Source organism: Eucyclogobius newberryi, unplaced genomic scaffold, assembly GCF_026437365.1.
Source record: "Eucyclogobius newberryi isolate DKJ021-1_F unplaced genomic scaffold, fEucNew1.0.hap1 SCAF_14, whole genome shotgun sequence".
In the NCBI taxonomy this organism is placed as follows: domain Eukaryota; kingdom Metazoa; phylum Chordata; class Actinopteri; order Gobiiformes; family Gobiidae; genus Eucyclogobius; species Eucyclogobius newberryi.
In genome coordinates this window covers 1294448-1308669 of record NW_027315768.1, presented here as the reverse complement: position 1 = coordinate 1308669, position 14222 = coordinate 1294448, and the positions used below count along the sequence as shown (strand labels likewise).

Below are 14222 nucleotides of genomic sequence, written 5' to 3'. Positions count from 1 at the left end.
AGTGTGTGTGTCAGTCCTGTCCTCTCTGCTGTGTGGACAGTGTGTGTGTCAGTCCTGTCCTCTCTTCTGTGTGGACAGTGTGTGTGTCAGTCCTGTCCTCTCTTCTGTGTGGACAGTGTGTGTGTCAGTCCTGTCCTCTGCTGTTGTCATGTTTGACAGTTTAGCGTGTTGTCTTTATATGAACATTAAACGTGTGTCTCCGTGTGTGTCTCTGCTCAGAGTTCCACAGGACAGACCGCAGTCTTCTGCTGAGCCCGGAGGGGCCGTCCCGAGTGCCCTTTGACCCTGACCAGAAGCCCAAGTTTGGAGTGCTGAAGTCCCCGCCCACTCCTGCCCCAAAACCGAAGAAGAACGGCGTGCGCTCACGACCCACAGCCTCCGACTTCTTCTGAACTTTATGTTTAATAAACAACATATTTTCAAAATGTGTTCAAAATATGTGTCATGCACCATTCCAAAGGTCAAAGGGCTTCCCAGGTTTCATATTGTGAGGTCGGCCCGTGGAGGTCGGCCCGTGGTGGAGGTGGAGGTCGGCCCGTGGTGGAGGTCACAATGGTGAACTTTCTCCACCCATTCTCTGGGCTGCAGCTAAGGCAGTTTTGAGGGGCAGGGTTATGGCCGTTTCCTCGGCCAAAACGAAACTAAGGCAGAAAAAATGCAGATGATAAAAGGATTGACAGAACAAACTAAAGCTTTGGAGGTTAAACATGTGAATACAAGGATCCTCCAACGCTACAGGAAATAAGTGAGTGACATCAATAACCTCACAGGACATACAAATACTTTCACTAATAAAAGAGATAAAAGTGGCTCTAAATTCACAAAAATGATTTGCTTGAAAACATGGAAAACAGGCAGAACAATTTTAGAAATACGAGATTGGCAGAAGAATGTAATTTTAACCAAACGAGCAATTACAATCTACGTTTGATCATTTTACAAACAAAATGTCACCAAAATATCTGGAAAAAGAAGTAGAACTAAGTCTTTAGAGCTTTATAACACTGAGGTATGTCTTTAGAGCTTTATAACACTCTGAGGTGTGTCTTTAGAGCTTTATACACTCTGAGGTGTGTCTTTAGAACTTTATAACACTCTGAGGTGTGTCTTTAGAGCTTTATACACTCTGAGGTGTGTCTTTAGAACTTTATAACACTCTGAGGTGTGTCTTTAGAGCTTTATACACTCTGAGGTGTGTCTTTAGAACTTTATACACTCTGAGGTGTGTCTTTAGAGCTTTATAACACTCTGAGGTGTGTCTCTAGAGCTTTATACGCTCTGAGGTGTGTCTTTAGAGCTTTATACGCTCTGAGGTGTGTCTTTAGAGCTTTATACGCTCTGAGGTGTGTCTTTAGAGCTTTATACACTCTGAGGTGTGTCTTTAGAGCTTTATAACACTCTGAGGTGTGTCTTTAGAGCTTTATAACACTGAGGTGTGTCTTTAGAGCTTTATACCGCTCTGAGGTGTGTCTTTAGAGCTTTATAACACTCTGAGGTGTGTCTTTAGAGCTTTATAACACTGAGGTGTGTCTTTAGAGCTTTATACGCTCTGAGGTGTGTCTTTAGAGCTTTATAACACTCTGAGGTGTGTCTTTAGAGCTTTATAACACTGAGGTGTGTCTTTAGAGCTTTATAACACTCTGAGGTGTGTCTTTAGAGCTTTATAACACTGAGGTGTGTCTTTAGAGCTTTATAACACTCTGAGGTGTGTCTTTAGAGCTTTATACACTCTGAGGTGTGTCTTTAGAGCTTTATAACACTCTGAGGTGTGTCTCTAGAGCTTTATACGCTCTGAGGTGTGTCTTTAGAGCTTTATACGCTCTGAGGTGTGTCTTTAGAGCTTTATAACACTCTGAGGTGTGTCTTTAGAGCTTTATAACACTGAGGTGTGTCTTTAGAGCTTTATAACACTCTGAGGTGTGTCTCTAGAGCTTTATACGCTCTGAGGTGTGTCTTTAGAGCTTTATACGCTCTGAGGTGTGTCTTTAGAGCTTTATAACACTGAGGTGTGTCTTTAGAGCTTTATAACACTCTGAGGTGTGTCTTTAGAACTTTATACACTCTGAGGTGTGTCTTTAGAGCTTTATACACTCTGAGGTGTGTCTTTAGAGCTTTATAACACTCTGAGGTGTGTCTCTAGAGCTTTATACACTCTGAGGTGTGTCTTTAGAGCTTTATAACACTCTGAGGTGTGTCTTTAGAGCTTTATACACTCTGAGGTGTGTCTTTAGAGCTTTATACGCTCTGAGGTGTGTCTTTAGAGCTTTATACGCTCTGAGGTGTGTCTTTAGAGCTTTATACGCTCTGAGGTGTGTCTTTAGAGCTTTATACACTCTGAGGTGTGTCTTTAGAGCTTTATACCACTCTGAGGTGTGTCTTTAGAGCTTTATACGCTCTGAGGTGTGTCTTTAGAGCTTTATACGCTCTGAGGTGTGTCTTTAGAGCTTTATACGCTCTGAGGTGTGTCTTTAGAGCTTTATACACTCTGAGGTGTGTCTTTAGAGCTTTATACACTCTGAGGTGTGTCTTTAGAGCTTTATACACTCTGAGGTGTGTCTTTAGAGCTTTATACACTCTGAGATGTGTCTTTAGAGCTTTATACGCTCTGAGATGTGTCTTTAGAGCTTTAGCTGGTCACTTAATAAAACTTCTCCCCTCCTAGTGTGAAAGAGGACATCATGTCCCTGAGACCAAAAGAAGGGAAGGAGCGACTGGACTGTGCCTCATCGAGACTATTTCTATTCTGAATGTGACTATCGTTTAAACACCTTTGTATTTAGAACCATTTGCCGAATTGATTAGACAAAAACGATTGGTGGTGTTACAACTGACACAGATGAGGATCTGTTCTATTTGACCAGACATTTCAATACTTCATGTGGTGATACATTTTCTCAAAAAAAATACAAATAAAGGGTCCATTGTCAAACGGAATCTTATTTAGATGTGATACTCCAGAGACCTAAAGCATTCTGGAGAACTCTTCGGAGAGACTCTTGGCACCACCAGAAGCATTTAGAGAGTGAAGAGCTCTGTTTGGATGATATGGTTCTAGAGCATCTTTGAGGTGGGAGGGGCCATGTCATTTATGGCTTTGTAAGTCAGGAGGAGGAGTTTAAATGTGATTCTAAACTGGACAGGAGCCAGTGAAGAGACTCCAGCACCGGCGTAAAGTGCTCTCTTCTTTTAGTTCCTGTTAGTAATCTTGCTGCTGCATTTTGAACCAGTTGAAAGCTTTTGATGGAGCTTTTAGGACCTGCTGTGAGCAGGAGTTACAGTCTAATGTAGTCGTTACAAATACAGATGTTTTTCAGCTTCGCTTTTAGGCCGGATTCTTCTGATTTGATCTATATTACACAGATGAAAGAGTCTGTTTTACAGACTTGATTTATATGAGCTTTAAATGAGAGCTCCTGGTCCAATAAGACTCTGAGGTTTCTTACAGTAGAACTGGAGGCTTCACTGACATTGTCCAGTGTGACTATCTGCTCAGATAGAGCGTCTCGTACATGTTTAGGACCAGCACAATGACCTCCAGCACAATGATGCAGGATTTTAGAGACAAAGGGAAGATTTGAAATAGGTCTGTAGTTTACCAATAGGTCGGGATCTAGATGAGTCTTTTTCAGAAGAGGTTTAATGACTGCATGTTTGAAGGATGTGGAACATAGCCACTTTGGAGTGAAGTATTTATTATATTAAGAATAGGGTCTATAATTAGGGGGAGAATGTCTTTGAGGAGCTTGGAATGGGGTCAAGGACACAAGTTGAGCTTTTAGAGGACATAAGGGCTGAAGTTCTCTCTCTTGATCAACAGCTGAACATTTCTACATTTACAACTGGATTTATATGTGACACTAGTTTTACAGTTTGGGCTCGTGCAGGGCGAATAATGGGAGTCATTTCATCTCATTTATCTCTGATTGTTTTTATTTTATTGTTAAAAAATAGGAGGAAATCATCAGAGCTGAGAGTATCTGGGAGTGAGGGCTCTGCTGCTGTGACAGTGTGTTACCATGGCTACAGCGTGTTACTTTAGTTGACTTCTATTAGATGTGAATAGTCTCTGGTTTGGGCCTCACACAGAGCTGCTGATTGGACAGTAGCTTCTAGAGATTCTTCTGTGTGGGAGGGGCCAAAGGGTCTATCATGATCTAACCCTTTGTTTATGTGAGTGCAGTTCTTGGTTGTACCAGGAGGAGGCGCTTTGGCCTATTGACCTTCTGTTTTAACGGAGCTGCAGCATCAAGAGCAGACTTCAGAGAATTCATGGTCAAGTGGTCAGATCGGTCACTTCCCCTGGACTAAAGCTGTTCTCAGGATCACATGACATGATCACATGACATCACATGATCACATGACGTGATCACATGACGCGATCACATGACACGATCACATGACGCGATCACATGACACGATCACATGACGCGATCACATGACGCGATCACATGACGCGATCACATGACGCGATCACATGACGCGATCACATGACGCGATCACATGACGCGATCACATGACGCGATCACATGACGCGATCACATGATCACATCACATGATCACATCACATGATCACATGACATGACATGATCACATGACACGATCACATGACGTGATCACATGACACGATCACATGACACGATCACATCACATGATCACATGACGTGATCACATGACGTGATCACATGACGTGATCACATGACACGATCACATGACATGATCACATCACATGATCACATCACATGATCACATCACATGATCACATGACATGACATGATCACATGACACGATCACATGACGTGATCACATGACACGATCACATGACACGATCACATGACGTGATCACATGACAGATCACATGACACGATCACATGACACGATCACATGACGCGATCACATGACGCGATCACATGACGCGATCACATGACGCGATCACATGACACGATCACATGACACGATCACATCACATGATCACATCACATGATCACATCACATGATCACATGATCACGACATGATCACATGATCACGACGTGATCACATGACGTGATCACATGACGTGATCACATGACAGATCACATGACACGATCACATGACGCGATCACATGACGTGATCACATGACGTGATCACATGACAGATCACATGACACGATCACATGACGCGATCACATGACGTGATCACATCACATGATCACATCACATGATCACATGACATGACATGATCACATGACACGATCACATGACGTGATCACATGACACGATCACATGATACGATCACATGACACGATCACATGACGTGATCACATGACACGATCACATGACGCGATCACATGACGCGATCACATGACGCGATCACATGACGCGATCACGTGACACGATCACATGACACGATCACATCACATGATCACATCACATGATCACATCACATGATCACATGATCACGACATGATCACATGATCACGACGTGATCACATGACGTGATCACATGACGTGATCACATGACAGATCACATGACACGATCACATGACGCGATCACATGACGTGATCACATGACAGATCACATGACACGATCACATGACGCGATCACATGGCGCGATGACATGACGCGATCACATGACACGATCACATGACATGATCACATGACACGATCACATGACGTGATCACTTGACGTGATCACATGACGTGATCACATGACGTGTACACATGACACGATCACATGACGCGATCACATGACGCGATCACATGACGTGATCACATGACAGATCACATGACACGATCACATGACGCGATCACATGACGCGATGACATGACGCGATCACATGACACGATCACATGACATGATCACATGACATGATCACATGACGTGATCACTTGACGTGATCACATGACGTGATCACATGACGTGTACACATGACACGATCACATGACGCGATCACATGACACGATCACATGACACGATCACATGACGTGATCACATGACACGATCACATGACGTGATCACATGACACGATCACATGACGCGATCACATGACGCGATCACATGACGTGATCACATGACATGATCACATGACACGATCACATGACACGATCACATGACGCGATCACATGACACGATCACATGACACGATCACATGACACGATCACATCACATGATCACATGACATGATCACATGACATGTCACTGAATATTGGCTCTATTATTTCTTTGAACTTTGAGATAGATTTTTCAGATATTGTCCTTTTCATTATAACTTTTTTCTGTGGCTGATGATCTTTAAGAATAAACTGAAAGGTAATTATGAAATGATCTGACAATATAGAGTTTTGAGGGAGGACAATGAGGTCACTAATCTCTATTCCATACGTTAGGACAAGATCCAGAGTGTTCTTGTGAGTGTGAGTCACTTTATTTACATTCTGAGTGAAACCGATGCTGTCTAACAAGGCGCTGAAGGCGTTACTGAGAGAGTCATCACTCACGTTCACATGGATATTAAAGTCTCCAGCTATGACTATTTTATCACAGGCTAACACTAAGTTTGATATAAACTCTGTTAAAAACTCTGAATAGGGACCAGGAGGTAGATAACTATGAACCAAACTCCTTTTTGGTTTCTCATATTGGACACGTGATTGACACATGAGGCTTTAAATGAGTGAAATGCATTGTTAGTTTTAGGATTTGAGGGTCGCTTGAGTGTGAGATCACTACCACGCCCACCTCTGTGCTCCTGGAGGTCTGACAGTTAACATGGGTGGGGTTTACATGGGTGGGGTTAACATGGGTGGGTGGGGTTAACATGGGTGGGTGGGGTTTACATGGGTGGGTGGGGTTTACATGGGTGGGTGGGGTTTACATGGGTGGGTGGGGTTTACATGGGTGGGTGGGGTTAACATGGGTGGGTGGGGTTAACATGGGTGGGTGGGGTTAACATGGGTGGGTGGGGTTAACATGGGTGGGTGGGGTTAACATGGGTGGGTGGGGTTTACATGGGTGGGTGGGGTTTACATGGGTGGGTGGGGTGGACTCATTTAGTCTGACATAATCATCTTGTTGAAGCCAAGTTTCAGTTCGAGCTGAAGATCTATGTTATAATCACTAATTAATTCTTTAACTAAAAGTGATTTAGAGGAAATTGATCTAATGTTTAGCCGTCCACATTTTATGTGTTTATTTATTTGTTTGTGTCATTTGTGAATGTTATTTTCCCTAAGTTATTTGGTCTGAGCCTGAAATAGTTTTTCTGAGAAGTGACTTTTTGGCATTATTTGTACGAGGGACACGAGGGACACGAGGGACACGAGGGACACACACAGTCTCTATCTGTCTTGAATCTGAACACTTCACCTGTGACAGAGCGGGCGAGAGTTCAGCGACAGAGGAGCGTCTTGAACTGCTGCTCTGCTTAGACCCTCCTCTGTGAAGGGGGATCAGACATGCTTCAATAGCAGTGAGACTGGAGTTGAAGGGGCCTCTGGGGCCGAACGCGGTCGGGACGCGGCCAGCAAGAAGCTGACCTGGGATTTAATACGGGACATGAAAAGTGTGGGACTGAAAGTGTTCTGGAGGCAGCCCTTCTAGAAGCTGCTGGAAGCTGGCATCGCGGGGCCCGAGGATAAAATATATATTTTTTTTATGCGTGTGTGTGTGACAGAGCTTATGTGAGAACCACGCCGAGGGTCATTGTGCGTGTGTGTGTGACAGAGCTTATGTGAGAACCACGCCGAGGGTCATTGTGCGTGTGTGTGTGTGACAGAGCTTATGTGAGAACCACGCCGAGGGTCATTGTGCGTGTGTGTGTGTGTGACAGAGCTTATGTGAGAACCACGCCGAGGGTCATTGTGCGTGTGTGTGTGACAGAGCTTATGTGAGAACCACGCCGAGGGTCATTGTGCGTGTGTGTGTGTGACAGAGCTTATGTGAAAACCACGCCGAGGGTCATTGTGCGTGTGTGTGTGACAGAGCTTATGTGAGAACCACGCCGAGGGTCATTGTGCGTGTGTGTGTGACAGAGCTTATGTGAGAACCACGCCGAGGGTCATTGTGCGTGTGTGTGTGACAGAGCTTATGTGAGAACCACGCCGAGGGTCATTGTGCGTGTGTGTGTGTGACAGAGCTTATGTGAGAACCACGCCGAGGGTCATTGTGCGTGTGTGTGTGACAGAGCTTATGTGAGAACCACGCCGAGGGTCATTGTGCGTGTGTGTGTGTGTGACAGAGCTTATGTGAGAACCACGCCGAGGGTCATTGTGCGTGTGTGTGTGACAGAGCTTATGTGAGAACCACGCCGAGGGTCATTGTGCGTGTGTGTGTGTGACAGAGCTTATGTGAAAACCACGCCGAGGGTCATTGTGCGTGTGTGTGTGACAGAGCTTATGTGAGAACCACGCCGAGGGTCATTGTGCGTGTGTGTGTGACAGAGCTTATGTGAGAACCACGCCGAGGGTCATTGTGCATGTGTGTGTGACAGAGCTTATGTGAGAACCACGCCGAGGGTCATTGTGCGTGTGTGTGTGTGACAGAGCTTATGTGAGAACCACGCCGAGGGTCATTGTGCGTGTGTGTGTGTGACAGAGCTTATGTGAGAACCACGCCGAGGGTCATTGTGCGTGTGTGTGACAAAGCCTGTGAGAACCACGCCGAGGGTCATTGTGCGTGTGTGTGTGTGACAGAGCTTATGTGAGAACCACGCCGAGGGTCATTGTGCGTGTGTGTGTGTGTGACAGAGCTTATGTGAGAACCACGCCGAGGGTCATTGTGCGTGTGTGTGTGTGACAGAGCTTATGTGAAAACCACGCCGAGGGTCATTGTGCGTGTGTGTGTGACAGAGCTTATGTGAGAACCACGCCGAGGGTCATTGTGCGTGTGTGTGTGACAGAGCTTATGTGAGAACCACGCCGAGGGTCATTGTGCGTGTGTGTGTGACAGAGCTTATGTGAGAACCACGCCGAGGGTCATTGTGCGTGTGTGTGTGTGACAGAGCTTATGTGAGAACCACGCCGAGGGTCATTGTGCGTGTGTGTGTGACAGAGCTTATGTGAGAACCACGCCGAGGGTCATTGTGCGTGTGTGTTTGACAGAGCTTATGTGAGAACCACGCCGAGGGTCATTGTGCGTGTGTGTGACAAAGCCTGTGAGAACCACGCCGAGGGTCATTGTGCGTGTGTGTGTGACAGAGCTTGTGTGAACCATGCTGAGGGTCATTGTTTGTCTAGTTAAATAAGGAGTTAAATTATGGAACAATTGTTGCAACAAATTAAGAAATGCCACTTCTTTATTTCTGGTTAAAAGTAACTTTAAGAAAATAATCATAGAAATCTTTTTAGCAGAATAAAAAAATATTTTTGTTGTGAAATTTGGAATGCTTGGAATATTATACTATATATTGTGTTCAGCTCATTATTTTTGCACAAAACATATATTAATGCTGGAAAATAGTACATCTCATGCCTCTCAAGTTTAAATGGCAATTTTTTGTTAACGAGCATGCCACGCCCACATTTGGAATTGTATCAAAAATCAAAAGAATGACCTCTGACCTCACATGGTTTACTTCATTTTGACAAATGTTCAAACCTTTTGACTGAAAATCCAAGGTGGAAAAAAACAGTGCTTTAAAAACACATTAAAAAACACAATACAGTTTGTATGAATATTAAACAGTGAATGTCAAATAAATAAATAAAAACATATTAACATGGTATAAAAAACACAAAAAACATGTACAATTAAAACATGATGTAGACGGAGGTTAGACCTGCTCAGGCAGTGACATCACAGGCACGTGTCCCAACATGAGGTACGTCTGACCCTCGACTATTAAAGGCCGTCATTGCAGTAATGTATTTTGAAATTTCTGCACCCTCACCCCTCCTCTGCACCCTCACTCCTCCTCTGCACCCTCACTCCTCCTCTGCACCCTCACTCCTCCTCTGCACCCTCACTCCTCCTCTGCACCCTCACTCCACCTCTGCACCCTCACTCCTCTGCACCCTCACTCCACCTCTGCACCCTCACTCCTCTGCACCCTCACTCCACCTCTGCACCCTCACTCCTCCTCTGAACCCTCACTGCTCCTCTGCACCCTCACTCCTCCTCTGCACCCTCACTCCTCCTCTGCACCCTCACTCCTCCTCTGCACCCTCACTCCTCCTCTGCACCCTCACTCCACCTCTGCACCCTCACTCCTCTGCACCCTCACTCCACCTCTGCACCCTCACTCCTCTGCACCCTCACTCCACCTCTGCACCCTCACTCCTCCTCTGAACCCTCACTGCTCCTCTGCACCCTCACTCCTCCTCTGCACCCTCACTCCTCCTCTGCACCCTCACTCCTCCTCTGCACCCTCACTCCACCTCTGCACCCTCACTCCTCTGCACCCTCACTCCACCTCTGCACCCTCACTCCTCCTCTGAACCCTCACTGCTCCTCTGCACCCTCACCCCTCCTCTGCACCCTCACTCCTCCTCCTCCTCTGCACCCTCACTCCACCTCTGCACCCTCACTCCACCTCTGCACCCTCACTCCTCTGCACCCTCACTCCACCTCTGCACCCTCACCCCTCCTCTGCACCCTCACTCCTCCTCTGCACCCTCACTCCTCCTCTGCACCCTCACTCCACCTCTGCACCCTCACTCCTCTGCACCCTCACTCCACCTCTGCACCCTCACTCCTCCTCTGAACCCTCACTGCTCCTCTGCACCCTCACCCCTCCTCTGTACCCTCACTCCACCTCTGCACCCTCACTCCACCTCTGCACCCTCACTCCACCTCTGCACCCTCACTCCTCCTCTGCACTCTCACTCCTCCTCTGCACCCTCACTCCTCCTCTGCACCCTCACTCCTCCTCTGCACCCTCACTCCTCCTCTGCACTCTCACTCCACCTCTGCACCCTCACTCCTCCTCTGCACCCTCACTCCTCCTCTGCACCCTCACTCCTCCTCTGCACTCTCACTCCTCCTCTGCACTCTCACTCCACCTCTGCACCCTCACTCCACCTCAGCGCCCTCACTCCTCCTCTGCACCCTCACTCCTCCTCTGCACCCTCACTCCACCTCAGCGCCCTCACTCCTCCTCTGCACCCTCACTCCTCCTCTGCACCCTCACTCCTCCTCTGCACTCTCACTCCTCCTCTGCACCCTCACTCCTCCTCTGCACCCTCACTCCACCTCTGCACCCTCACTCCACCTCAGCACCCTCACTCCTCCTCTGCACTCTCACTCCTCCTCTGCACCCTCACTCCTCCTCTGCACCCTCACTCCTCCTCTGCACTCTCACTCCTCCTCTGCACTCTCACTCCTCCTCTGCACTCTCACTCCTCCTCTGCACTCTCACTCCACCTCTGCACCCTCACTCCTCCTCTGCACCCTCACTCCACCTCTGCACCCTCACTCCACCTCTGCACCCTCACTCCTCTGCACCCTCACTCCACCTCTGCACCCTCACCCCTCCTCTGCACCCTCACTCCTCCTCTGCACCCTCACTCCTCTGCACCCTCACTCCACCTCTGCACCCTCACTCCTCTGCACCCTCACTCCACCTCTGCACCCTCACTCCTCCTCTGAACCCTCACTGCTCCTCTGCACCCTCACCCCTCCTCTGCACCCTCACTCCACCTCTGCACCCTCACTCCACCTCTGCACCCTCACTCCACCTCTGCACCCTCACTCCACCTCTGCACCCTCACTCCTCCTCTGCACCCTCACTCCTCCTCTGCACTCTCACTCCTCCTCTGCACTCTCACTCCTCCTCTGCACCCTCACTCCTCCTCTGCACCCTCACTCCACCTCTGCACCCTCACTCCACCTCAGCACCCTCACTCCTCCTCTGCACTCTCACTCCTCCTCTGCACCCTCACTCCTCCTCTGCACCCTCACTCCTCCTCTGCACTCTCACTCCTCCTCTGCACTCTCACTCCTCCTCTGCACTCTCACTCCTCCTCTGCACTCTCACTCCACCTCTGCACCCTCACTCCTCCTCTGCACCCTCACTCCACCTCTGCACCCTCACTCCACCTCTGCACCCTCACTCCTCTGCACCCTCACTCCACCTCTGCACCCTCACCCCTCCTCTGCACCCTCACTCCTCCTCTGCACCCTCACTCCTCTGCACCCTCACTCCACCTCTGCACCCTCACTCCTCTGCACCCTCACTCCACCTCTGCACCCTCACTCCTCCTCTGAACCCTCACTGCTCCTCTGCACCCTCACCCCTCCTCTGCACCCTCACTCCACCTCTGCACCCTCACTCCACCTCTGCACCCTCACTCCACCTCTGCACCCTCACTCCACCTCTGCACCCTCACTCCTCCTCTGCACCCTCACTCCTCCTCTGCACTCTCACTCCTCCTCTGCACTCTCACTCCTCCTCTGCACCCTCACTCCTCCTCTGCACCCTCACTCCTCCTCTGCACCCTCACTCCTCCTCTGCACCCTCACCCCTCCTCTGCACCCTCACTCCTCCTCTGCACCCTCACTCCTCCTCTGCACCCTCACTCCTCCTCTGCACCCTCACTCCACCGCTGCACCCTCACTCCACCTCTGCACCCTCACTCCTCCTCTGCACCCTCACTCCACCTCAGCGCCCTCACTCCTCCTCTGCACCCTCACTCCTCCTCTGCACCCTCACTCCTCCTCTGCACCCTCACTCCTCCTCTGCACCCTCACTCCACCTCTGCACCCTCACTCCTCCTCTGCACCCTCACTCCACCTCTGCACCCTCACTCCTCCTCTGCACCCTCACTCCTCCTCTGCACCCTCACTCCTCCTCTGCACCCTCACTCCACCTCTGCACCCTCACTCCTCCTCTGCACCCTCACTCCACCTCAGCGCCCTCACTCCTCCTCTGCACCCTCACTCCTCCTCTGCACCCTCACTCCTCCTCTGCACCCTCACTCCACCTCTGCACCCTCACTCCACCTCTGCACCCTCACTCCTCCTCTGAACCCTCACTCCACCTCTGCACCCTCACTCCTCCTCTGCACCCTCACTCCTCCTCTGCACCCTCACTCCTCCTCTGCACCCTCACTCCACCTCTGCACCCTCACTCCTCCTCTGCACCCTCACTCCACCTCAGCGCCCTCACTCCTCCTCTGCACCCTCACTCCTCCTCTGCACCCTCACTCCTCCTCTGCACCCTCACTCCACCTCTGCACTCTCACTCCACCTCAGCGCCCTCACTCCTCCTCTGCACCCTCACCCCTCCTCTGCACCCTCACTCCTCCTCTGCACCCTCACTCCACCTCTGCACCCTCACCCCTCCTCTGCACCCTCACTCCTCCTCTGCACCCTCACTCCTCCTCTGCACCCTCACTCCTCCTCTGCACCCTCACTCCACCTCTGTACCCTCACTCCACCTCTGCACCCTCACTCCTCCTCTGCACCCTCACTCCACCTCAGCGCCCTCACTCCTCCTCTGCACCCTCACTCCTCCTCTGCACCCTCACTCCTCCTCTGCACCCTCACTCCTCCTCTGCACCCTCACTCCACCTCTGCACCCTCACTCCTCCTCTGCACCCTCACTCCTCCTCTGCACCCTCACTCCTCCTCTGCACCCTCACTCCTCCTCTGCACCCTCACTCCACCTCTGCACCCTCACTCCTCCTCTGCACCCTCACTCCTCCTCTGCACCCTCACTCCACCTCTGCACCCTCACTCCACCTCTGCACTCTCACTCCACCTCAGCGCCCTCACTCCTCCTCTGCACCCTCACCCCTCCTCTGCACCCTCACTCCTCCTCTGCACCCTCACTCCACCTCTGCACCCTCACTCCACCTCTGCACCCTCACTCCTCTGAACCCTCACTGCTCCTCTGCACCCTCACCCCTCCTCTGCACCCTCACTCCTCCTCCTCCTCTGCACCCTCACTCCACCTCTGCACCCTCACTCCACCTCTGCACCCTCACTCCTCTGCACCCTCACTCCACCTCTGCACCCTCACTCCTCCTCTGCACCCTCACTCCACCTCTGCACCCTCACTCCTCTGCACCCTCACTCCACCTCTGCACCCTCACTCCTCCTCTGAACCCTCACCCCTCCTCTGCACCCTCACCCCTCCTCTGCACCCTCACTCCACCTCTGCACCCTCACTCCACCTCTGCACCCTCACTCCACCTCTGCACCCTCACTCCACCTCTGCACCCTCACTCCTCCTCTGCACTCTCACTCCTCCTCTGCACCCTCACTCCTCCTCTGCACCCTCACTCCTCCTCTGCACTCTCACTCCT

At 50.0% G+C, this 14222-nt stretch overlaps 1 protein-coding gene across 2 annotated transcripts in view; it reads left to right on the top strand.

Moving 5' to 3' along the window:
• Positions 1-407, top strand: part of LOC140359296 (uncharacterized) — a 52215-nt gene extending 51808 nt beyond the window's left edge. For both annotated transcript variants that reach the window (XM_072444158.1, XM_072444157.1), the window contains one exon: positions 220-407. In XM_072444158.1, coding sequence (XP_072300259.1) covers positions 220-392 — 173 coding nt within the window. In that variant the 3' untranslated portion in view covers positions 393-407. The remainder of the gene's footprint in view (positions 1-219) is intronic.
• The last annotated feature ends 13815 nt before the right edge of the window (positions 408-14222 follow it).